Here is a 25,906-nt window from a genome sequence, read left to right as displayed (position 1 = left end):
CCTGAGCTAATTCAGATGCTTAACCGACTGAGCCACCCAGGTACCCCCACAAGGTCATAGATTTCTATTTGCCGTTATAAAGACATTGTTAAGCATTATGTAACAATCTTCTTCTCTTATGTCATAAGGTCACAAATTGAAAAATTACTGTACAAATTTTATAATTCAAGATATATTTATTTGAAATGATGGGAGAATTTAAATTTTATTAGCCTGTGTTCTGATTTCTTTATAGCCATCTGACAGAAATTCCTAAGCAGATTTCCTTAAAAATTATTCAAAATTTCTTTCAAAAATTTCTTTCAAACGTTTCAAAACCTGAGGCCAGTTTTTTTTTTGGGGGGGGGGTGTTTATGCTATTAAAGTTTCTTTACTTTTAGCTGTTTACATTGTATGCAGCATGTGAAAACAGACAACTTAGCAGTGGGGAGGACAGATGTGGGTGCTGAGGAAACCTCAGATTTTCTTTTCAGAATGATTCTGTTTCCATACACTTGTAATGATGTATTCCTGTAATGTCTTAACTGGATTGCAGGAAAGGTAAGCTATCACATTTTAATCTCCCTCTTTTGCAATGGAAGGTGCAAAAGAAAAAAGCCACCTGACAGATTTTTGTTTTGTCTTATTACCATTTTTTCTCCACTTCCAAAAAGCATTGGAAGTGACATTTACAAAAAAAAAAAAAAAAAAAAAAGTGCTTACAATTAAATAGTTGAACATAGAAATAAAAGGAGATCAGAAGACAAGAACGTTGAGTGTGTGTGTGCACGTGCACCGTTGTCAAGTCCTTCATTCGTCGTTTATGGAACACCCACAACGAACCCAGCACTGTGTAAGATGTTAGGAACGTAATGACAGGTGTGACAACTATATGACAGAGATATTTGGAAGGTGTTATAGGAGCACAGACAATGAGTATCTGAAAATCAAAATTAGTTAAAGGAGGTGACACTTAGGCTGAGTCTAGAAAAATACCTGATGGATACCTAGGGGGAGAAGGTGAGACTTTCCAGATAGAAGCAACAGTTTATACAGAAGCCTGGAAGTAGATTAGAGAACTGCAGGTAATTCCAGTAAAGCTACCACTAAGGACACATTCAAGTAAGTGTTCGTAGGAGAGGCAGGAGAGGCAAAGAATGACCTAATCATAAAGGAAGTTCTTGTTGAAAGGTCTAGAGATCTACTGAAATAAGCAAATTTCTCAAAGACAAAAAGTAGATGAGACTGTATCGATGACTGCAGTAAAGAATGGGGATTAGGTATATGTTTTAGAAAGTTCTCTTTGAAGAGTTGAGGATAGAGAACTGTTAGGGAGTTATTACAGTAATCTAAGCAATCCATAATTAAAACTGAAACATATTGGGAATGTAAAGGGAGGAGGGAATGTGTAGGTTCAAGAAATATTTCGATGATAGACTCTATTGTTAATGGCTTGGTGGGTTGGAGGAGAGAGAGAGAGAAAGATTTAGGATAGTTTCCAATTTCTAGTTTTGACAACTGGCCAGATGATTAAACAAAGACAAATGCTGGAGGAAAAGTAGATATTGGGGTAAAGAGAGAAGAAGGAAGAATTAATTGTGACTTCCAATTTTGGATACCTACCTAGTGGATAAGACCGTAAACAAGAAACCAGCAAGGAAAATAAATATCAAGTTGTGAGAAGTACTATAAACAAGCTGTGGTGATACAAGATAATTCTGGGAGACCATTTTTATAGAGATTGCTCAGAAAAGGTTTGCCTGAGGAGCTCAGCCTGCTGGAAAAACAGAGGGAACAGCAAGTGAAAAGGCTACCTGGACATAGAAAGGGCTTAGACTGGAACAGAAAAGAGGCCACTGTGGCTGGAACATAATTTGTCAGGAAGAGACTAGTGTGACATCGGTTGGAATGAGAAGGAATTCAGAGTTTATATAAATGAAGCTATTTGCCTTATCCACTGAACAGGAGGAGAAGGCTAAGAAAATGGCACAGGGGCAGGTAGTGGGTGGGACTGTGAAGGAATCCGACTATTTCAGGGTAGTACGAGGTGGGGCAATTATATTCTACAGAAGGAGTTGAGGGATTGAGGGGAATGTGTGGAGTACTCAGCTCCAAGAGTGGGAAAGCAAACAGGGAAAGCAAACTAATGATGGAACTGGAGTAGGATTGCTGGACAGTGTCCCTGTTTGTGCTCTGTGCTTATATTTTTAAAGTAAAATCAATCAGACTGGTTGTATAATTTTCTGTACCCACTTAGAGCTTCATGGGGGCAGGTCGAGAGAATGCAAATGTTGAACAAAAGGGAAATTATCCCCATTTTACAAATGAGGAAAATGAAACTCAGAGAAGCTGAGACTTGTTTAGAATTCTGAAAGTAGCGTGGGTAGGATTTTAGCCCAAATCTTTCTGATTCCTAAGGACATGGGCTTTCCAATATAGTCTACTGCCTCCCATATGATCCACCTATTGTATTGAAGCACTAAAATTAGCTATGACATTGTTAGCCATCAAGCCAATTGTGTAGAATTATGAAAGGAGTCAAGTGCTTCCCATTACATGTTATAAGGAAGTAGATCCGTTCTTTAGGGAGAAAACAATTTATTGGCACTAAATTCTGGGAAGAATGTGCAATGTATTAAACATCATAATGAAATATAGTCATTGCAATTTTGCAAAAGTTACAGCAAGAAATATCTTTTAACCCTTGAGAAGGGCAGTATCATAAATCATAGTTCAAAAAAAGCATGTCTGCAGGGAAGGAAACTAAAATAGTTCAAGTATATTGCTTTTTGGTCATCTGACATGATATAGAAAACCCAGAAGAATGACAGTTTATTGGTTTTAACTGTAATTTTGACAGGAGCTGGCCATTATCCAGTCTGAGGCCAAAGTCTCTGGTGAGAAAGGGCCCAAAGAGTCTGTGTTGTGTTTTGTTGATGGAAGCAAGATTCATATTCTTTAGCTATTAGACTTACAGGAGACAGCATTGACATTTGGCTATTAAAATTAAAGTGTCTGACCTGAGTTTTTGCTGAACACAGGGGCCATCTTCCTAACAGAGTGGAACGTTAGTGTGTAAATGGACAGGACCAAACATTCCAGAAAACAATTTTGGAATATGGTAAACTAAGCGCATTCATTTGCTTTCCCTCCCTCTCGATGACCCACTGATACGATAGTAAAGATACAGTGGTGGTGGTAAAGGTAAGAGAGGGCACCATTGGAATAGCAAAGATTTTGACACAGCTTTCGAAGACACAGTATAGATAGGATTGTTTTGATGCATCAGCTAGAGTAGAGAAAAACTGCCCCCTGGCACAAAAATGGAAGAGGCTGATGTGGGGGTTTCTGGTGCAGCTCTCAGAGGCCTCAACTTGGAGTTTCCGAGTACAGAGATCAGGAACGATGGAGCAGTAATTAGGGGAGCTGGGCCTACTGGTCCATTTTCTTTTCTTTGGATTTGGACTCCCTTCCTGTAATACTTGCTCCAGCTGCTTTCTAAACATAATGGATTCTTGACCTGGTTAGGTCTCATGGGACAAGGGTTTGGCATAGAAGGTGGAACAGAGCCTGACTGTGGACTTTTACAATTGACCTAGAGGGAAAACGTAAAGACAGCTCTACTTAGAAGTGAAATGCCCTAGAGTAACCCAGTCCTAAGATTGACAGTTGTCAATAATGTAACAGTACTACCTTCTTCCAGCATGACATATATACTCTGAAGAAAAGCCTAATTGTCAACAGGACCTACCCACTTACGCTGAGTTGGCACCCAGGAACGATGCCTTTCATGTAAATAAGTCTTTATAGCTTTAAAGGAAACCTACACTAGTTGCCTATACTAATCAGTCTAATCACTTATTCATGGATTTGAAGGGAAAACCAAGGATCATCAGATATTTGAGGAAAACAGTATAAACAAGTCCAAGTTAAATGGAATAGCTGACCCCAAAGGAGCAGGAAATACAAAGAGCAGAGAAAAACTTAAAAAAAAAATTTAAATCACCATCCTCAGATTTGACTTCCAGCCTCTGCGGAGGATGTAGAAAGGTAGTAAGAACTTCACTTCCACCCTAACAACAAGAGAAAGCTGAATAATGTACAAAATCATAGCTTTTCTTGCATCTGGAGAATTAAAGATTACAGGGCAGCCAGGTAGCCTGATAATGTAAGAAAAGATGGGCATGTCCAAGAAGAGACAGGATGTGAGGACTGACTCACCAGTGGCAGAGCATGGGAGGAAGTTGGGCCACTGTCTAAGAAGGTAAAGTAATTCCACTACAATTTTTAACAAATTGCTAACCACTAAGTGTGTTCTATTGTAAGACTATAGCAGCTGTAAGCAGTTCACACCTCCTTGCAGTTTACTCTGTGTGGACCTACAATGGATATTCACAAGAAAGATTGGAGACAGGGTAGAAAATGTAGAAAGCCTCCTGTGGTTGTGTAGGTCTGGAGGAAGAGGAACGGATGCTGTTGCTAGAAAGCATAACTCTTCTCTAAGAACAAAAGCACTAAGCCTCTGGAGGAAGAGCTGCAAGCCCTATGGTTTCTAGGACAGAAGTGAAGGATTGGAAGAAGAAAAAGAAAACATCATTACACTTGGGGGTGAGGCAGAAACAGTGTTGGCCCTGGACTATTAGAAACCTCCTGTCCCTCGGGGAGGGACAGTATCACTGAGAGAAAGCCCTACCCTGATACCTCAGGGCACAGGGACTGCTTAGCTCAAATGAGATAAAAGAGAAACTCAGCTCTCCTCCCCAGCCAGGATAGAAAGCATGGAATAACAAGCCACATTAGTGTACCACTTGAGGAGAGGCAAGAGCATAGTGAGTCACTCTTACTTAGGTGCAGGTTCATAGGGCAGAACTTGTTCCCTAAATCTGAGGGTGGAACAAGTTCATTGAGCAAAAGCATCCAGCAAATCATTTCCACCATCACCACCTCCAAAAAGGAGAAGTTAGAGGAAATTTGAAGAATTTTGAAGTTGAAGGTAGCAACAAAATGGAAGCAACAAAACCCCAAACCAGCTTAGTTCCTGATTCTATTGACTCAGCCCCAAATTAACAGTAGAAGAGGCATGTCCTTTTCTTTCTCTGTTGTCTCATGCTCTCTGTTGCACATGATGTTGAGCCTTCAATCAAAAATTTTGAAACAAAGAAAAGCAAAAACAAAACAAAGACCCATTGTTATCCCTTCCCCTCCCACCACCACCAACAAAATGTTGTCAAGAGAAGAATTTAACTCAGAAGAGGGAAAAAAACTCAGTAGTGACTCAGATATTGGGAATACCAGAGAGAGAATTTTAAATAACTATGATTAATGGGCTTCGGGCTTTTATTGAAAGGTGGATAACCAGTATGGATAGATGGTAAATTTCAGCTGTGAAATGGAAACTATAAGAAACAGTCTAATGGATATGCTACAAATAAAGAACATGGTAAGAGAGATGAACAGTGCCTTTGATGGACACTCCAGTAGATTTGACACAGCTGAGAAAAGAATAAGTGAACTTGAATATAGATCAATAGAAATTACCTGAACTGACGTGCAAAGAGACTCTTTGACAAAAAACTAAGACAATTCATTACCACCAGTCCTACATTTTAAGAAATGTTAAAAGAATTTCTTCAGTGGAAGAAAAATGATACCAGACAGAAATGTGGCTCTACACACACAAAAAATGAGATCTCCAGAAATGGTTGAAGATACTATAAAGACATTTTTTTCTTATTTTTAATTACTATAAAAGACAGTTGATTTTCTAATGCAAAAATAGCAGTGTTTTGGGGTTTATAACATGCATAAAGTAAAATGTGTGAAGAATGTGAAGAGTGGGGAAGGGAAGAATTGGGAGTATAGTATTTTCAGGTTTTTATACTCTACATGAAGTAGTATAATAATATTTGAAGGTAGACTTATTTATTGAAGTTATATACTGTAAACTCTGGGGCAGCCACGAAAAATTTAAAATAGAGATAAGACTGGGACGCCTGGGTGGCTCAGTCGGTTAAGTGTCCAACTTTAGCTCAGGTCATGATCTCGTGGTCTGTGAGTTCGAGCCCCACATCGTGCTCTGTGCTGACAGCCTGGAGCCTGCTTCCAATTCTGTGTCTCCCTCTCTCTGCCCCTCCCACACTCACGCCTCTGTCTGTCTCATTCTTTCAAAAGTAAATAAACATTAAAAAAAATTAAAAAATAAAATAAAATGGAGATAAGACTAAGCCAATCGTGAAGAAAGAGAGAATTGTAAAAAAATATTCAATTCAAAAGCATGAAAAAAGAAGGGAAAAAGGAACAGAGAATAGGTAGAATATATAGAAAACAACTAGCCAAATGGTAGATTTTAATCTAAATGTCAATGATTACATTAAGTATAAGCAATCAAAATACCTCAGTTAAAAAACTGAGATTGTTCAGATTAATTTACATTTAAAAAAACCCAACTAAATGCTATCTGTAAGGAACCCCCTTTAATATAAGGGTAGATAGATTGGTTGATTAAAAGTAAAAGAATGGGAATAGTACACCATGCAGATACAGATTAAAAGAAGGCCAGAGTGGCAATATTATATTAGAAAAGGAGATTTCAGAACAGTGAATATTACCTGTGATAAAGACAGATTTTACATTATGGTGGAGAGGTCAGTCACAAAAAGATATGACAATTCTAAATATTTATGAACATAACAGAGCTTCACTATATATGAGTGTGTGTGTATACATGTATATATGTATATTTACATATATACATATATATATACACACACACGCAAACCTTATATACAGCATATATACACTATATATATACACAATGTATATGTATACACTACACACACACAGTGTTAAATGTGTGTGTGTATATAGCAAAAACTGATAAAATTAGAAGAAGAAATAGCCAAATCTATAATTAAAGCTGGAAGCTGCAACACTCATCTCTCAGTAATTCATAGAACAAGTGAAGTGAAAATCAGTAAGGATAAAGACCTTAACACTATTAACTAACTTGCCCTGATTAACAGCAGACCACCCCACTGCACACTATCAGAATATACCTTTTTATCATACACGCATTGAACATTCAGTTAGGCCACAGTTGCTATCATAAAACAAATTAAAAAAGAATCAGAATAATGCAAAATATGGTCTCTGACTAAAAGAAATAAACTAGAAATCACTAATAGATAAATCTGGAAATTTTCAAATATTTGGTAATCATTCAACACGTACATGGGGTGGGGGGTGAAAGTTGTCAATCTGAATGTCATCTGAAATCATTAAAGATTAAGATTTGGGGAGGAATTATACTGGGGCTAAAGGAGATGAGTGGTGCTCCTTGATTATGTTCTGTTTGGGGGGCAAAGTTACCAACATGTGGATCATTTAAATACAGGTGTGAGAGAAGAGAAGGGTACTTAGAAATATGTTGATAAAATGACTTAAGTTGGTGAACTTAGTGCTAAGGTCTAAACTGTATAGTGTTCAGTAATGTACTTCTCGTTCCTTCTCGCAGGAGAGGTGCAGAATAGTTGAAGGCCCCTTTTCCTGTTGGATCATAGTTCATGAAACCAAACCCCTTTGTAAGATTAGTGTGTCTGGATCTAAGATTGTTTTTCTGTGCTTCAGTATTTCTGGTGCTATCAGGCCTGGATTGTCAAGAACAGAAGATGCTCTCATTTCTTAGAGTAGGAAGATGTAGAAAGATTTTATGATCACATAAATGGACATGGAGGTTCCAGAAGTTGATGTAAATATAACAATCAGGCATATAAACACAAATACTAATCTCTGTGTAATGCTAAAGCAAACACTTAAAGGAAATTAAATGTTCTGTAATGGGTTTGGGGTTTGGGGTATCAGTTAAAATGTGGAATATTCATATAATTCACATCCACGGAGTTGAATTTTACACAGCCATTAAACATTATAACTTAGACTATCTGTCAACATGTAAAAATGCTTATGACATAATATGGAAAAATCAGAATATACATTTCCTGCACACTGTGATTGTAGCTAAAACTACTTATATTTATGAACTACGCGATAGCAGTCAAAATGCAGGTAATTTTTCCTTTTCTACTTTTTATACTCTCAGAAACGTTGCTGTATAGCATTTGTGGGTGAGAAGAAATTAACCACTTAAAAAATAAATAAACTTTATTTATTAGAGCAGTTTTTAGGTTCATAGCAAACTTGAGCCGAAGTTGCACAGATTTCCCATATATCCCCAACTCTCACACATGCATAGCCTCCTCCATTATCAGCATCTCCCACCAGAGAGATCTGTTTATTACAATTGATGAACCTTTAGTGAATAAGCATTAACACTAGAGTCTATAGCCGCTTTCTTTTAAAATGAAGTCTGGGGATGCCTGGGTGGCTCAGTTGGTTGAGCATCCGACTTCGGCTCAGGACATGATCTCGCAGTCAGTGAGTTTGAGTCCCGCATCGGGCTCTGTGCTGACAGCTCAGAGCCGGAAGCCTGCTTCGGATTCTGTGTCTCCCTCTCTCTCTCTGCCCGCCCCCCCCCCCCCCCACCTGACATCCTGTCTCTCTCTGTCTCTCAAAGGTGAATAAATATTAAAAAAAATTTTTTTTAAATGAAGTCTGAATTTTGAAATCTCATCAGGGTTTCTTGGTCAGCAGTCCAGAAATCTGGAGGCAGATTACTCTTTGACTTACTCTTTGACTCCTGCTAGAGGCTGGACTTGTGTCAAAATTGAACAAGTAGGGAAGTTTTTTCTAGTTAATTCCCCCAGAAGACTTCTATCCCCAGTTTACTTTGCCTCTGAACTCTATTGCTCTCTCATAGTCGGGGGATGGGCTCTGCGTGTTTGGTTGTGATTGAGCAGTTGTATCTGCAGTGTTACATCTGGAATTGTCTTCCTCCATCTGTCTCTAGGAAGTGCATTTTCAACTGAGCACCTCAAGCTTCAACTCCAGAAGGAATCTCTGAATGAATTGAGGAAGGAGTGTACTGCAAAAAGGTAAATGGGACACTGAGAATAATAGTTAAGAGTGTTGAGTTTACCTTAAGGGTAGGATTTGGAAAAGCAGGATTCTGTAAAAGCTGCTGGTATTCATTTATATTCCACACACATCAGTGCCACATTCATTTATTCAACAAACATTTATGAAGCACCCTACTGAGCATCATGCACGTGCTAAAAGTAGTTACGAGAGCTCCTAGCCTAATCAGAAATGTGAACAGTTGATTTTCTAGTTTATTTATGTATTGCTTATTTATTTTTAATGTTTATTTATTTTTCAGAGAGAGAGAGAGAGAGAGAGAAAGCAGGGGAGGGGAAGAGAGAGAATCCCAAGCAGGCTGGGTGCTTTCAGCACAGATCCCCATGCAGGGTTTGAACTCATGAACTGTGAGATCACGACCTGAGCTGAAATCAGGAGTGGGATGCTTAACTGACTGAGCCGCTCGGGCGCCCCTATTCTTCTAGTTTTTAAGGCCACTGCACCATGACTTAATGTTTGAATCTTCTCCTCTTCCTGTCCTCCACATGTAGTGTAGCTTATGGTCTTTTCTTCAGACTTACTCCTGTTTAGTGTTCGTCCATTTGGATTACCTCCACAGCTCCTAGCTTGTCTTTCTAACATCAGTCTCTCCACTTTTCCAGTTCATCCTCCATGTTGCTTATCAGACCTCTCCTCTTAAAATACTATTTTTACCATATTTTTTCTCCTTTTAAGAAGTCATGGTGATTGTTTTGCTTAACTTTCAAATAACCTTCAGCAAATTGGCACTGTACAACTGTAGTTCATTTCAGTTGCTCCACAACATTCATTTCATAGGTGCTAATAGTTTTTCTCTTTATTTTTTCCAGCACATGCTTAATTTGATGCCACCTCTGTTCTTTTGCTCATGTTTACTCCCTTTTTCTGGAAACTCATCTCATCCTACATTTTTCTTCAAGAAACCTTAGCAATTGAGCATTCAAGAATGTTAGACCTGGAAAGAACCGTGGAGATCATCTGGTCTAATCCTCTCAATTTGCAGATAGGAAGGCAAGGCTCTGGGAAGTTATTTTGACCAGCTCACAAGGAAAGCAGGACTAGATCCCTTTAACTCTTTAATGCTCTTTGTGTTATACTACTATTTTACGTTCTACTTTGACCTACAGTTTTGCTGAATTCCTCTTTTTTTTTTTTTAATCATTAGCACAATTGAGCAGGTAACTTATTCTATGGATATTTTATCTCATGGTCTTATTTCTTTAGTTCAAGAGAAGAGCTGCATCATCTCATGCCACAGCTTATTGTTTGTTCTTTTTATTCTATTTTCCCAATATGGCAGGCAGTAGCTGTGAGTGAAAAATAGAATACTTTTTAAAGATAATACCATGTAGATATTTCCTGAAATCAGATTGGCTTTCAGATTAAATGAGACCCTGGTCTTCTTACTGAGCCTCTCTAAATATTTTATCCTTGTTTGTAAAATGGGTATAATAATATCAACCTAATTGAATTATTCTAGTAAGTAAAGCCGTTTGTAAAGCTCCTGGCATATAGCGGTAGGTGCACAGTCAATGATTATTTGTACCCTTTACATCTCTTAGCATGATGCCTGATACACGCAGTAGGCCTCAGTATATAGTTATCTTGATCTTACACTATTTAGAGATAGGTCAGGATTCATGTTAGCTATTATTCTGACTCTACTTCTGAGTTTCTGTGGCCCACTGCAGGCCATTTAATCTCCCTCTGCATCAATTATGTGGAAATAAATATTAGCATGAAAACTTTTTTTTTTTTTAACAAATATGCTTTTTATCTTTCCTTATCAGAGAACTCTTTCTGAAGACTAATGCTCAGTTGACAATTCGTTGCAGGCAATTACTATCTGAGCTTTCCTACATTTACCCTATTGATTTGGTAAGTTTCAAATTTTCTGGGAAAAAATCTTTTTTTTTTTTTTTTTTAATTTTTTTTTTCAACTTTTATTTATTTTTGGGACAGAGAGAGACAGAGCATGAACGGGGGAGGGGCAGAGAGAGAGAGGGAGACACAGAATTGGAAACAGGCTCCAGGCTCCGAGCCATCAGCCCAGAGCCCGACGCGGGGCTCGAACTCACGGACCGCGAGATCGTGACCTGGCTGAAGTCGGATGCTTAACCGACTGCGCCACCCAGGCGCCCTGAAAAAATCTTTTTAAAGATGGTTTCTGTTTGAAATTTCCTCTCAATGAAAAAATTCATTGCTCTAGTCTTAATCATATGCTTTGTCATGAATCATTCAGAAGCTAATATCTATTTAAAAAAATAGATTTGGAATGAATTGGCGTTCAGTTCCACCATTTGATTTTTTATAGCAATTTGATGGTGAAATGCACTCATTTTCATCTGAAAGAATGCCAGATAAATTTCTGGTTTCCTTGTGATCTTTTTTACTCAGCCAGATTATCCACTGCCATCATTTTTCTTTCTTTCTTTCTTTCTTTCTTTCTTTCTTTCTTTCTTTCTTTCTTTCTTTCTTTCCTTCTTTCTTCTTCCTTCCTTCCTTCCTTCCTTCCTTCCTTCCTTCCTTCCTTCCTTCCTTCCTTCCTTCTTTCCTTCCTTCCTTCCTTCCTTCCTTCCTTCCTTCCTTCCTTCTTTCTTTTCTTTTCCTTTCTTTCTCCCTCCCTCTTTCTCTTTCTTTCTTTCTTTCTTTCTTTCTTTCTTTCTTTCTTTCTTTCTTTCTTTCTTTCTTTCTTTCTTTATTTTGAGAGAGAGAGAGAGCACGAGGCAAGGTAGAGCAGAGAGAGAGAGAGAGAGAGAGAGAGAGAGAGAGAATCCCAAATAGGCTCTGTGCTGACAGCACAGAGCCGATGACGCAGGACTCAATCTCACTAACCATGAGATCGTGACCTGAGCCAAAATCATGAGTCAGATGCTTAACTGAATGAGCCCCCCAGGAGTCCCGCATTTCTGACGCATACATGCAGATGCATGTGTACTGCTTTAAAAATATAACTGGTAATTAATTTGTATTTGTTAGTGCTACTTAGGAAATTCCTGGGGTAACTGCCAGGAGGTTAAGTTTTTGAATCCAATTTTTTAGAGTAAATGTAAAAAGTAAAACTTCAATAAAATTAGAAAGTTGAGAATTCTCTTTTAGAGAGCCAAATCACCAAACTTGATGGCTTTATTTTCTTTTTAATGAAAAGAAATTTAAAAGACTAATTTTCTGAGGAAAGCTAATAGAATTTTAGGTTGCTTACAGAATTTGGTTAATTCCATTGAAAAATCTTCATTTATAACTATGGATTCGTGGGGATGTTTTTGTAATAAAAATTTTACATGGCTTTTTGCTTGGACATGATGTTTTAAATGTTTATATTATAGAAAACTTCAAGTATATATAAATGTGCAGATGGTAGTATAATGAATCATTATGTACTCATCATCCAGCTTCAACAATTATGATAATATTTTGTGTCCACAACAGTATTATCTTTGAGTTAACACTGGTCTGCTTAATTCTCTGAGATTTAACTTAGGGTTCCTGTGCTTTAAACAGAAAAAGAATTAATTTCATTCTTTGGTTGTATTCACAGAATGAGCATAAGGATTACTTTGTATGTGGTGTCAAGTTGCCCAATTCTGAGGACTTCCAAGGTATTTTATTTCTTTTTACATCTAAAGATTTGGTGTATATGATATATGAGTAGGTTGCAGAGGAAAAAATAGAGATATCTTGAAGAGTTGGTTGCCTAGCAGAGGGTTTTTGGACCTTCTGTCCCTTCCCAAATGAAAGAGTCAGATTCTCTGATGGGAGACTTAAGAGGATATTTAGTTCTAATCATGGGGAAAAAATTATTTAGTTGTATATTTGAAATTTAAAAGAAAATAGTTTTTATGTGGACTTTAAGAAAATCAGACAATGGCATTCTTAAGAATACTAATAATCTCCCTATCCTTTTGGTTTGATTTTCATGAAAGATTTGTATGTGGTTGGGAGCAGAAGCACAACCAACATTAATCTGTTCTGTTGTTATTTAGAAAATCATATGTCTGGTAACATGAAACGTCTTTGAAAATTTGATTTTGTGACATTCCTACTACCACAGGCTCAACTTTTGTTACACTGTCATTTCTGTCCTCTTTGAACTAAGAAAAAGTTACATTAGAGATATTATAGACTGTGACTTATAGTAATTGCTATATTTTAAAGTTCCTAATCTCTTTACCAGTAGGCCAAAGGAAAGAACTTCTTTTATTTGACATTTTGGTAAAGAGGTTTTTTTTTTTTTTTTTATTGTTAGCAAAGTGGGTTCTTTTCCCCTAGCCTATGCAGTGCTTTGAGGCTTATTAAATAGCTTTATAGATTATTCCCAAAGGTAGCATATTATGTATGTGGGAAGAAGTTATTCAAGAAGACGGCATTACAGGTTTTGTTTGGGACCTTCCTCCATTTCCCGATAAAGAAAATGTTGTTATTTGTGGTCCTTTAACATTTAAGACTGATTTATTACCTATTTTGGCCTTTACAGCAACCCTTACAGCAAGTAGTTGGGACATAATATGAGTGATAAAATAGGAATGGGAAAACCTGTATTAAGTCCTGTTTCCCCTTCTAGAAACCATGTAATTTGGAGCAAGCCATCTAAACTCAACTGAAAAGTTGATTTCCTAATCGATATTATGAACATATCGATTCATGTCCTTACCTGGTTTGCATTAATGTTGAGAAGATTAGATCTGTAAAAGCATTACATTTGCCTTATCTTCAATCCTCACAAAGCAAAGGAAACCTATAAAGAAAGTGGTATAATCTCATATTACATAGCATGTAAATGAGCTATTTAGTTAGTGACTTGCTCAAGACCACAAAACTAGGTAACGATCTATCCCGGATTTGTCAGGTTTCCATTGTAAAATGTTCCTTCTAATCTCCATAAGTCATGGAGATGTGTTTTGGTGTTAATTTTAGGCAAGTTATGGTGTCCTGAAGGCCATAACACATCTTTTTCCTCATTCGTTCATTCGTTCAACAAACCTATTGAGTACCTTGAGCCTTGTGCCAAGTTCCAGGGATATAAAGCAATGATCAATTGGAAAAAGTACTAATTGAGCACACCTATATGCCAGGCACTGTGCTGGATTTTGAGGATATAATGATAGAAGAAATAAATATGTTTTCTCCTTTCATGGAGCGTGCAATCTTTTGAGGGAGACAACCAATAAGAAAATAAGTATTTAACAAGTATTTAATAAAGGAATATGTTATTATAGACAGTAGGAGAACCTACTTTAGAGAAAGCAGTTAGAGAAGGCCTCTCTGAGAAGAAACATTGGACAGAAAATTTGAAGGCTGAAAGGATCCAACTCTCTGCTACATCTGGGGGAAGAGCTTTCCTTGAAGAGGGGGCAGCAAGTACAAAGTTCACGATGGAGCAATGAACTTGATATATCTGAAAAAAAAATTCAGGGTAGGGGGTATGGGAGAAAAGACCTGTATTTTGGGCAAATCATATAATCCCTCAGCTTAATTTCTTCACCTATAAAATGGGTAATATCTACATTCTCATTTATTGTGATGACTGAATGAGATAATAATACTTGAAAGAGCTTTGCATATAAGGTACTCATGTAAATGTAATGGCAATTGGTTGTGAGAGAGAGGAGGGAAAGGGAGGAAGGTAGGAGAGAAAGAAGGGAAGACCAAAAAGACCAGACCTGTGTGACTGGAGAGTAGCGAGCAGGAGGAAGGTAGGAGGAGGTCAGCCAAGGCCTAGAGGCCACCGTAGGGCGTTTGTGTTATTCTCAGTGGAGTGGGAAAACCCTGCAGGGCTTTAAGAGAGGGATGACATGAGCTGATGATATAATCAATCTTCGATTCTATTTTTGTGTTCTATAAAGTATTCTGTTTCCTAGTTTTTCACAACTTTTGCCAGCTCTGTCTTCTTAGTATGTCTGACAAGCTGAATCTATTTTTCCCACCCTTCAAATAATTCGTTTAGCTTTTTAGTGCAGTTTGCTGAAAATGAAATGGGAGATAAAATGAAACAAATGTGTAACTTTTCACTCTAAGGCCCTGTTCGCTCCCTGTGATGCCTCACAATCAGAAATTTTAAGAAGCACATATGGTAGTGTTGGACTTTAAAATCTTATGTTAGCATTCTGCAAGGCACTTCCATATTCTCAATTCACTGAATGTCTTGTGTTGTGTCACCTGCTGGGCCAGGTGCTGAGAGTGTGCAAAGATGAGTAGGACATTGATCCTACCTCAGTGGGCTTTCGGTCCAGGTGAGGCCATTAAACTTGTAATCAGAGCCATCAAGACATATTTATTGATTTCATACCCTGTGTCAGGCACTTTGAAGTTTATAGTAGGTACCCAAGATTCAAAGAAGTGGAAATACTCAGTGCCGTCAGGAGGGGATCGTGAAAACCTTTACAGGGAAGATGGTGTCTGAGGTGTCTTAAAAGATGAAATAGTATTCCCCTGGTGAGAGAAGGGTAGGAGGACATTTTAGATTGGGAGAGTAGAGAAATATGGTAACGTGGAACATCATGCGTGGTGCTTCTTGTCTATTTAATTTTCACAACTGTGAGAATGAATTCCTTCTGTGAAGGAAAGAATTACACTCATTTTTTTTTTTAAGACAAGAAAATTGAGGCTCAGAGAGATTAGTTAATTTTTCCAAAGACTCATACTAGCCAGTAGCAGAGCTAAAGTCATTCCTGGTCAGTCTGGTTTTAAGGTCCGTATTATTCCTGTCATGATGCCGTTTTTGTCCTTGTTTTGAATAATAACCTCTTCCAACCTTCTGACAGCTTTTTAGTGTTCTGTAACAGCTGCATTCTTGGTCATTCTCTCGTAAGGAACTCCAAACTGGTTATTCTGTGATATTTGTGAGAGACTTTGCTGGGATAGACTTTACAATGCCTGGGTCGACACTGTTTGGGAAACTCTACTGTAGTGGCCCAAACTTTATTGTTCTTTTCTAAATGGGTAAGTTACTGTTAGAGTATGCCAAAGAAGCCTGGACACCATGGGAGAAAGTTGTCTGGTGAAGGGTATTCATTTGAGTTCCATTGACTGAGACATTTCTCGTAAAAAAAAAAAAAAAAAAAAAAAAAAAAAATTGTTTGTGTGTGTTTTTAAGTAATCCATAACACGAGAGCCTTTTGTGGTAATGAGACCCAGATTTCCTTCTGTGTCTGTATTCCTTTATGCAGGCATGATTTCTTGGAAAGGAGAGACCATATGTCAAACAGTGTCTCATTGAGAACATGGAATGATTCCATAGATGCTGTGGCAGTGATTAGAGTCTTAAATATTTTGTCCTGTCTGGATCAGTGAGTGCTTGGTTCCTTACCAAATCAGCTGCCTCAGTGATTGGGAAGGCAGGATGGTAAGAGCTTTTAGATCACTTATTTGTACTTGGATGCATTTGAATATTAATAGTTTGTCCAACATATAAGTCAAAGGGGCATTTGAATCAATTTATAATATTGTCATGGCCATTGTGGGTTGATGGTATTTATTATCATAAAAATGACACAAAAACTGCTGCTCTGAATAACTACTCACGTTTGAAAAACAAATCAGAAATTATTATGAGGAAACTGCAGATTTTTGTTTCGGTTTTCAGCCCCTGAAAGCATTGTTTAAATTAAGGTCTTTTTCACACACCTGAGTCCTACAGTTTATTCCTGTTCTCTCTGAACCCTTCCACCCCCCTCCAACTCCTTCTCCCCAGCAAGCCTATCGTCTGTAACCTTCCTAACCCCGAGAGCGGCATAAGGAACGCAAACCTCTGCTCTGCATTAGGTGTTAGGGACGTCATTAATGCTTACTGGAAAAGCACACCCCCGAGAGCCAGGTTTTGGCTTTGGCAGGTGAAACGTCTTTTAGATCTTGGAATGCTGGAAACCTTAAACCTTTTGGTTTTTTAGCTAAAGTGATTGGCAACAGAAAGTGACATCTGAGGTTCGTGGCCAGCAATAGCCATAATTAACCACATGAGCTCACATTTTCCCACTGGAGGCTCAGTGGTCTTGGGGTGATGAAAGTGACTTCCCTACCAGGAGGTGGTTTTCCTTTTGAGGGTATTGGAATACCCTTGGGCCCTGTAATGCCTCACCCGTGGTCCTTTTAAAATGCTTTTTAATATAAAGCTTCAATATTGGAAATCCAACACCGTGGCGTTTAACAGTGAGGCTATGACTGAGCACTGTGGCCTGGAATGGAAACAACCTAGGGTTTTTAATAGGCGGAGCGGGGAGTCTTGTGGTGGAAACAATGGTGAGTGTGAATAACCAGAATCAAAGCCGATTTCCAATTTTAGCGAGTTTTCGGCTTTTGCTGTTTCTTTTTGGATTTTGATTTGCATGCGTAGGCTTCTCATAGAGATGCCTTTTTATCTTTAAATTTAAGCAAAATTGTTTTGGTCATTGAAAAGAGCTGCTGTGAGAAGACTAGTTTTTGTTCTTTTAATAGATACGTGGATGTGGTCTCAAAATTTACAAATGCAATTCCTTAGTATTATTAGCCTTTCAGTAATATGGAAAAATGTAGATGCTTGTGTGTTTAGCATTGGATAGGTTTTCTTTAAGCATTCAGAGTTTGCATTTGACCTGTTTGGAAGGCTGGTTAAGAGGCCTGCTGCTGCTTTCTAGAAGTTTGCAAGTTCTTTTCTGTCTGGCCTCATAGGAAGGGAAAAGCTTAGTGTAAAGCACATATAAAAAAGTCCAAACTTAGTGTAGTATTATACTTCATTACTGTAAGTTGTCTGCTTCCTCTTCTCTCACTTCAGAAGAAAGTTCTTAAAGACCAAGTCCTTTTACTGATAGAAATACTTTAAATTCGATAGGCCCTACCCTTTACAGAAAGCGGAGGCACAGGATTCAGTGACTTCTCATAGACTTCAGTATCCTAGCTGTGACTCCAGGGATAGATACGTTAAGGGCAGGGGGGGTATATACAGTTCACCCTCTTACTTTATCACTCATGGATTTTACCTGTAGGACTCTGATCAAGTCACTTATACAGTCTGAATTACATTTTTTTCTCATCTCTAAATTGCTGGCATCAGATTCAGTGATTTGAGATTCCTCCTAGCTGTAACATTATATGATGATTAAATTATAATGTGGTGAATTTACAATGTAGTCTAATGTAATTTTAGTCTCTAAGGTACTGTGGTATCCAGATTTCAACACAAGTAAAGTGTTATAGGACTCAAGGTACTTGCATGGGACTGGGGCAAGAAGACATGGTCTCTAAGAACAGTTAGGATTCTAGTCAGTTTAGGGCCTGACTGAGTAGTCAGTTGAAATGAATGCTGGTTCATTTTCTTCAGCAGTTTGATTTGAGAGAACATCAAATTTTAGTTGAGAAGCCCATTCTCAGTCAAACACTTGACAAGTCACAGAGAACTCTGTGTCCTTTGCCCTTATAAGAGAAGTGTGAAGAAACTAAGGTGATACAAGTGTGTCATATGCTTGGTACATCCTAGTGCCCAAGTTAAATTGTTGTGTTCCACAGTAAACTTCTGAGACAGTATGATGGAGTGCTTAAAGACAGAGGCACTGGTATCAGGCCAGCCCATATGGTGTTACTGTGTTACTTCAGACGGGTTCCATAACTTCTTTGACCCTTAGGTTCTTCATCTGTGAAACGAACGAAATAGCATATAAAAAGGTACCCAGTTTCATAATTGTTGATGAATTAATGACTATCATAAATAAAAGTACTATAGTCAGTTCCTTGCAGAAGAAAGTATACAGTGAATGTTACCTGTTTTTGTAGTATACTCAAAGAGAAACCAAGAATCCGCTGTGGTAGTCAGTGGTAGAGAATGAAATGATGAATAGATGACTATAGTGGCATTCCTACAACAAGAAGGTAGTACTTGGATAACTAAATATAAAAAGAACGTGAAAAAATACCACTAATAGTTGAAGTTAAAGATACCTTTAGATATCAAGCCAAGGTCATCTCAATTATTTCAGCCTTTTCTCTAGCTAGAGATATTCTAGATTATGTGTTAAGCCTTTTAGAGGTGTGTGTGTGTGTGTGTGTGTGTGTGTGTGTGAGAGAGAGAGAACTTTTAAAAGTATTTTGGGAAGACTATATACCAAACAGTTACTTTTTGTTCCTTCTGGGGCAAACTTGAAACGTTTTCCTTTATTACTCTCTTCTGAGTACCTGGTGATTATTATCCTTGGTAGGTAGTAGCAGAAGTCTAGATGGTGAGTTAAAAATGTTGGGGCACCTGGGTGGCTCAGTCGGTTGAGTGTCCGACTTTGGCGCGGGCCATGATCTCATCATTTGTGAGTTCGAGTCTCAGGTTGGGCTCTGTGCTGACAGCTCAGAGCCTGGAGCCTGCTTCAGATTCTGTGTCTCCTTCTCTCTCTGCTCCTTCCTCGCTTGTGCGCTGTCTCTCTCTGTCTCTCAAAAATAAAGAAATGTTAAAAAATGTAATTCTTTGTGACTTCTTTTTTTTTTTTGAGTTTATTTTCTTTTGAGAGAGAGAGCATGTGCATACGGGGGGAGGAGGGGGCGGCGGGGGAAGGCAGAGAGAGAATCCCAAGCAGGCTCTGCACCGTTAGTGCAGAGCCCTATGCAGGGCTCAAACTCACAAACCATGAGATCATGCCCTGAGTCGAAATCAAGAATCAGACACTTAACTGACTGGGCCCCCCAGGCGCCCCTCTCTGTGACTTCTTAAAAGATAGATGCTTATGTTTGACCGTTGGGTACATACATTTTTGCCCCAACAGTTGCTTCTACCTAAATTGAATCAATAAGATATAAACTGTGGTTTTTGGACTTCTACTTTCCTTTTTAAAATATTTTTCCTCACTATCCTGTTTCAAACTTCACAGTCTTATTTATGCAACACTGTCTCGTAGATAGTGAGAAAATACCCCGTAAGAATACATTGTGCCATTTCACTTCACCTTAGACTTAATAATTTGTACAATAGTACAGCAGTAGAACTATATTGCTTATAAAGTTGTTAATGAATAAAATAGAATGCTCATGTAGTGTACTATGATTGAACCTCTGAAACTAATTTTCACATTATAACAGACCAGGTATTATTTCTGTCTTTAAAAATGCCAGGAAAGTAATGGATATTAGAGTGTATTAAGAACTCTTAAGATAAACATGAAATGTCAGTCTCATCACATTAATTATTGGGCGGTAGTTTTAAATACAGTAAGTGAAATTTCAAGTCTTGTTAATATGTTTAGATTTATTTAAAAATCCTATAATTTAGATGTGAGTAATATTTTATTTACTAGTTATTTCTTATGAAATCTCTTGAAATTGATTATGATCTATTATATACATTTATAAGGTAAATAGTTATTTTCTTTTCCTCTGCTTTTGAATTTACAGCAAAAGACGATGGAAGCATTGCTGTTGCCCTTGGTTACACTGCACATTTGGTCTCCATGATTTCCTTTTTCCTACAAGTGCCCCTGAGATATCCTATAATTCATAAGGGATCTAGATCAACAATCAAAGATAATATCAATGACAAACTGACTGAAAAGGAGAGAGAGTAAGTATCTTTTTTTATATACTTTTAATATAAGCCAGTTTGAAACATGGAATATATTAAAAATATAAAATGTGACCTAGATTGTGATTTTTTATATATCCTTTGTGAAGTGCTTCATTTTAAAAAATATATATATTTTTTATGTTTTATTTTTTTATATTTGAGAGAGAGACAGACAGACAGACGGAGCACAAGCAGGGGAGGGGCAGAGAGATGGAGAAAGAATCTGAAGTAGGCTCCAGGCTCCGAGCTGTCAGCACAGAGCCCGCTGCGGGGCTCGAACTCATGAGCAGTGAGATCGTGACCTGAGCCCAAGTCAGACGCTTAACCGACTGAGCCACCCGGGCGCCCCAGTGCTTCATTTCTTTTAAATAGAATGTGGTTATTCATTTAGATTATAATAAATCCTACACTTCTGAAAATTGCTAATGATAGCAAGATTGACTCATTTAATTTGCTTTTGTGAGAACAAGTGTTATATACTCTGCATATTCTCATGTAGAACCTAGTGCTTGCTAGTCAACAAGTGAAATGATTAAAGATTTGTCAGACAAGCAAGAAAAGCATAAAAGACTCAGCAGCAGGTTGTACATGTCTGAAAAGTAGATTAGTGAACTGGAAGATAGGTCAGTAGAAAATATCCTGACCAATGCACAAAAAAAAAAAAAAAAAAAAAAAAAAGATGGACTATATAGAAAAGTGCTAGACTGACATAGGACCCAATAAAAAGATACATATAATACATATACATACAATACATATAATACATATAATTGGGGTCACAGAGGGGGAAAAGAAAGCATAGAGGGTAATAAATGTAATATTTAAGAGTTAATGACAGAATTTCTCAAATTTGACGAAATGTATCAAGCTACAAATTCTAGAAGCATTAACTGCAACTCGTAAGTACAAAGCAAACATACTTAGGGAAATTATATTAAAACAACTGAAAACCAAAGACAAAGTGAAAATACTGAAAGTAGTAAAAAAAAAAAAAAGACAAATTAGCATCAAAAGAGCAACAATAAGACTGAAAGCTAATTTCTCAGTAGAATCTTTAGGAACCATAAAAGTGATGCAAGGACATTTTAAAAATACTATAAAACAGGAGCGCTTGGGTGGCTCAGTTGGTTAAGCATCTGACCTCGGCTCAGGTCATGATCTCATTGCTTGAGGGTTCAAGCCCTGCTTTGGGCTCTGTGCTGATACCTCAGAGCCTGGAGCCTGCTTCAAATTCTGTATCTCCCTCTCTCTGTCCTTGCCCTGCTGATGCTTTGTCTCTCTCTCTCACTCTCAAAAATAAATAAACATTAAAAAATTTTTTTAAAAATTTTTTAAGTACTATAAAACAATACTGCCAGCTTAGAATTCTATACTAGGTGAATATTTCCTTCAAAAATGAAGGCAAAATAAAAGATGTTTCAGACCATCAAAATTGAGAAAATGCACCCCAGCAGACTGTGCTAAGGGAAATGCAGGTGCTAAAGTCAGAATAAAAGTAAACATAGCACAGGAACATGGAAATATGGAAAAGAACAAAGACAACAGAAAGGGTAAGTGTGAGTACATCTAAATTAATTTTGACTACAAAACAAATAGTAGTGTCATAAAATATGAAATACATACTTATAAAATATATGTGAAATTATGCATGTTGGAAAGTAGAAATGGAGTTAAAGTTTTCTAAGATTTTAAAGGAGGGTAAAGATCCTACTTTATAGAGGACTAATCAAGGATCATGTCATAATCTCATAACCACTAAAAGAATTGTTATGTGTAGGCAAAAAATTAATAGAGGATACAAATAGAAAATGTTTTAAATACAGTACTTGATTAATCCAAAAAAGGGAAGAAAAGAAAAGAAAATGAACATTGAACAAGTGGAACAAACAGAAGACAAATAGTAAATTTGTTCTTATGAACCCAGACTTAAATTCTGCAGTTGCAGTAAATTTTAAATGTTATTAATGTACTACTTAAGAATAAAGATTGTCAGGCCAATTGAAAAAAACTACACTTACCCTGCTTGCAAGAGATACCTCAAATATAAGGACACAGAAATAATGAAGATAGAAGAGTGAATAAAGACATATTATACAAATACTATCCATATGAGAGCTAACTACACTAATAGCAGACAAAATGAAGTTTAAGGCAATTTAAATAAGTGAGATATTTTATTTTAATGCTGTCAGTTATACACAGACACACACACACACACACACAGACACACACACACACACACACACACCCATCCCTAGAAGCATGACTTCAAACATATAGACAGAAATTCACAGAATTTCAAGGAAATCCACAATTATAACAGAGGACTTTGTATTTCTTTTCATTAATTATTATAGGAAGCAGATAAAATAGTCAGAATCTAAAAGACTTGAAGAGTGCAATAAACTAGACCTTAGTTATGGCTGAAGAATACTGTACCAACAGCTGTAGGATACATTCTTTTTTAGATATACATGAAACATTTACTAAAATTGATTATGCTGGGCCTCAACAAATTTCGAGAGATTTAAATAATTTACAGTATATTTACTGACCACAGTGGAATTTACTAGAAATCAATAATAAAATCCCTAAATGTGTGGGTGTTATACTTCTGGGCGCCTGGATGGCTCAGTCGGTTGAACGTCCAACTTTGGCTCAGGTCATGATCTCGCGGTTCGTGAGTTTGATGCCTACGTCGGGCTCTGTGCTGACAGCTCAGAGCCTGGAGCCTGCTTTGGATTCTGTGTCTTCCTCTCTCTGCCCCTCCCCCACTTGTGCGCACTGGCACATGCGCTCTCTCTCTCTCTCTCTCTCTCTCTCTCTCAAAAATAAACATTAAAAAAAATGTTTTAAAAAAACAGTGTAAAACCTATAGGTCAAACTATAAAAGAAGTTTGAAATTATTTTTGAACTGAATGATAATAGAATGTAGCATATGAAAGCTTGTAAGGTGCAACTAAATCTGTGCCCAGAGGGAAATTCATTTCCTTAAATGCGTGTAGTAGAAAAAAAAGAAAGATTTACAAATCAGTCATCTAAGTCTTCTAAGTCTCATGAAACCACTAGAGAAGGAAGAGTTCATTAAGATCTAAGAAAGTTGAAGGAAGGAAAGAATAAAAGTAAGAGCAGAAATTAAATGGACAACTGAACAATGGAGGAGAAAAATACAGGCAAAAGTTCTAGCCCTGAGAACTTTTGAGAAACAACTGAGAAATGCATAAGCCCTTAGCAGAACTAATTCAGAAAGAGGAGATGGCAAAACAACTAGTATAAGGGGAAAAAAGATGTCACTATAGATATACAGACATTAAAAGATAAGATGATCTTATGAACAACTTTTTGCTTATCAATTTGAAATTCAAATGCAAAAACACAACTTTCCAAAACTGATATATGAATGATTGGAGTTGAGAAAACAACTGCACTTGGCTAAAGGGAGGTGGGTAATAGATGATTCTAGGTAAGTTATTCGCAACACTGGCTGTGCATTATTGTCATCTGGGGAGCCTTTAAAAATGAGCTCCTGATGTCCAGATTTCTGACTTCTTCCCCAGAAATTCTGATTTAGTTAATAGGGCCCAAATATGAGGTATTTTTTTTAAGCTCCTGAAGTGATTTTAATGTGCAGTCAGGCTTGAGAACAACTGTTCTAGTTTGAGAGACTTTTGTGTTCATAGACATGAAGAAATGAAATACCCTCCACTGTATTTAGGAAACTGCAAGAGGAGAGGCGGAAAATGTAGGCACCAAATGGAAGAATTTAATATTACATCTGGTAAAACAATGACCCTCAGTTTCCAAGTAGAGGGCAGGGAACACTGTATAGTTTAAATCAGTGCCTTTTATTTTTAAAAAAAATTTAAATTTTTTTTATATTTACAGTGAGAGAGAGAGAGAGAGAGAGAGAAAGTACAAGTGGGGGAGAGGGGCAGGGGGAGAGAATCTTAAGCAGGCTCCACACACAGAACAGAGCCCGATGTGGGGTTTGATCCCACAACCCTGGGATCACGACCTGAGCAGAAATCAAGAGTCAGACATTCAAGTAATGGAGCCGCCCAGGCCCTTTACTTTTATTTTTTAATTATTTTTATTGAAGTATAACTAACATTACCGTGTTGTGTAAGTTTCACAATATACAAGATAATGTACAATTGTACAATGTACAATATAATGATTCAACAATTCTATACATTTCTCAGTGCTCAAGATAAGTATACTCTTAACCCCCTTTATCTATTTAGCCCGTCCTTCACCTCCCCTCTAGCAACAACCACCATTTTGTTCTCTGTATTTAAGAGTCTGTGTTTTGTCTCTTTTTTTCTTTGTTAATTTGTTTCTTAAATTCCGCATATGAGTGAAATCATATAGTATTTGTCTTTCTCTGACTGACTTATTTCACTTAGCACTGTATTCTATAGGCCCATCCATGTTGTTGCAAATGGCAAGATTTTTTTTTTTTTGTAGCTGAGTAATATTCCATTGTACATATATATACCACATCTTCTTTATCCCTTCATCTATCAGTGGACCCTTGGGTTGCTTCCATAACTTGGCTGTTGTAAATAATGCTGCAGTAAACACAGGTGTGCATATATCTTTCAAATTAATGTTTTTGGTTTCTTTGGGTAAACATCCAGTGGTGGAATTACTGGATCATATGATATTTCGATTTTTAATTGTTTTGAGGAACCTCCATACTGTTTTCCATAGTGGCTTTACCAATTTGCATTCCCACCAACAGTGCATGAGGGTTCCTCTTGCTCCATATCCCCACTAACACTTATTTCTTATGTTTTTGATTTACCCATTCTGACAGGTGTAAGGTGATACCTCTTTGTGGTTTTAGTTTGCATTTCTGTGATTATTAGTGATGTGGAGCATCTTTTCATGTGTCTCTTGGCCGTCTGTGTGTCTTCTTTGGAAGAATGTCTGTTCAGATCTTCTGCCCATTTTTAACTGGATTATTTCTGGTTTTTGCTGTTGAGTTGTAGAAGTTCCTTACTTATTTTAGATAGTAAACCCTTACCAGATAACCTTTACCAGATATGATATTTGCAAATATCTTCTCCCATTCTGTAGAATGTTTTTTTGTTTTGTTGACGGTTTACTTCCAGGTTTTGTTGATGGTTTACTTTTTGTTTTGGTGTAGTCCCAGTAGTTTAAGTTTGCTTTTGTTTCCTTTGCTTGGGAGACATATCTCAAAAAAATGTTCCTATGTCTGATATCAAAGAAATTGATTGATTACGGCTAATATCCTATAACAGTTTAGTTTGAATTGATACCAGCTTAACTTTAATAGCATGCAAAAACTCTGCTCCTCTATACCTCTGTCCTCCCACCTTTATGTTGTTATTGTCACAAATTACATCTTTCTACATTGTGTGTCCATAATACTGTCTTTTT

At 37.3% G+C, this 25,906-nt stretch overlaps 1 protein-coding gene across 8 annotated transcripts in view; it reads left to right on the top strand.

The window, feature by feature from the left end:
* Nucleotides 1–25,906, top strand: part of UVRAG (UV radiation resistance associated) — a 300,321-nt gene that overhangs the window by 152,087 nt on the left and 122,328 nt on the right. For all 8 annotated transcript variants that reach the window (XM_045038710.1, XM_045038712.1, XM_045038709.1 and 5 more), the window contains exons 9-12: nucleotides 8,885–8,969; nucleotides 10,782–10,869; nucleotides 12,530–12,590; nucleotides 20,332–20,497. In XM_045038710.1, coding sequence (XP_044894645.1) covers nucleotides 8,885–8,969; nucleotides 10,782–10,869; nucleotides 12,530–12,590; nucleotides 20,332–20,497 — 400 coding nt within the window. The remainder of the gene's footprint in view (nucleotides 1–8,884; nucleotides 8,970–10,781; nucleotides 10,870–12,529; nucleotides 12,591–20,331; nucleotides 20,498–25,906) is intronic.

This window comes from Felis catus, chromosome D1 (assembly GCF_018350175.1).
Source record: "Felis catus isolate Fca126 chromosome D1, F.catus_Fca126_mat1.0, whole genome shotgun sequence".
Taxonomy (NCBI): Eukaryota; Metazoa; Chordata; class Mammalia; order Carnivora; family Felidae; genus Felis; species Felis catus.
Note: the sequence above shows the minus strand (reverse complement) of the source record. Positions and strands in the feature narration are given on the sequence as shown.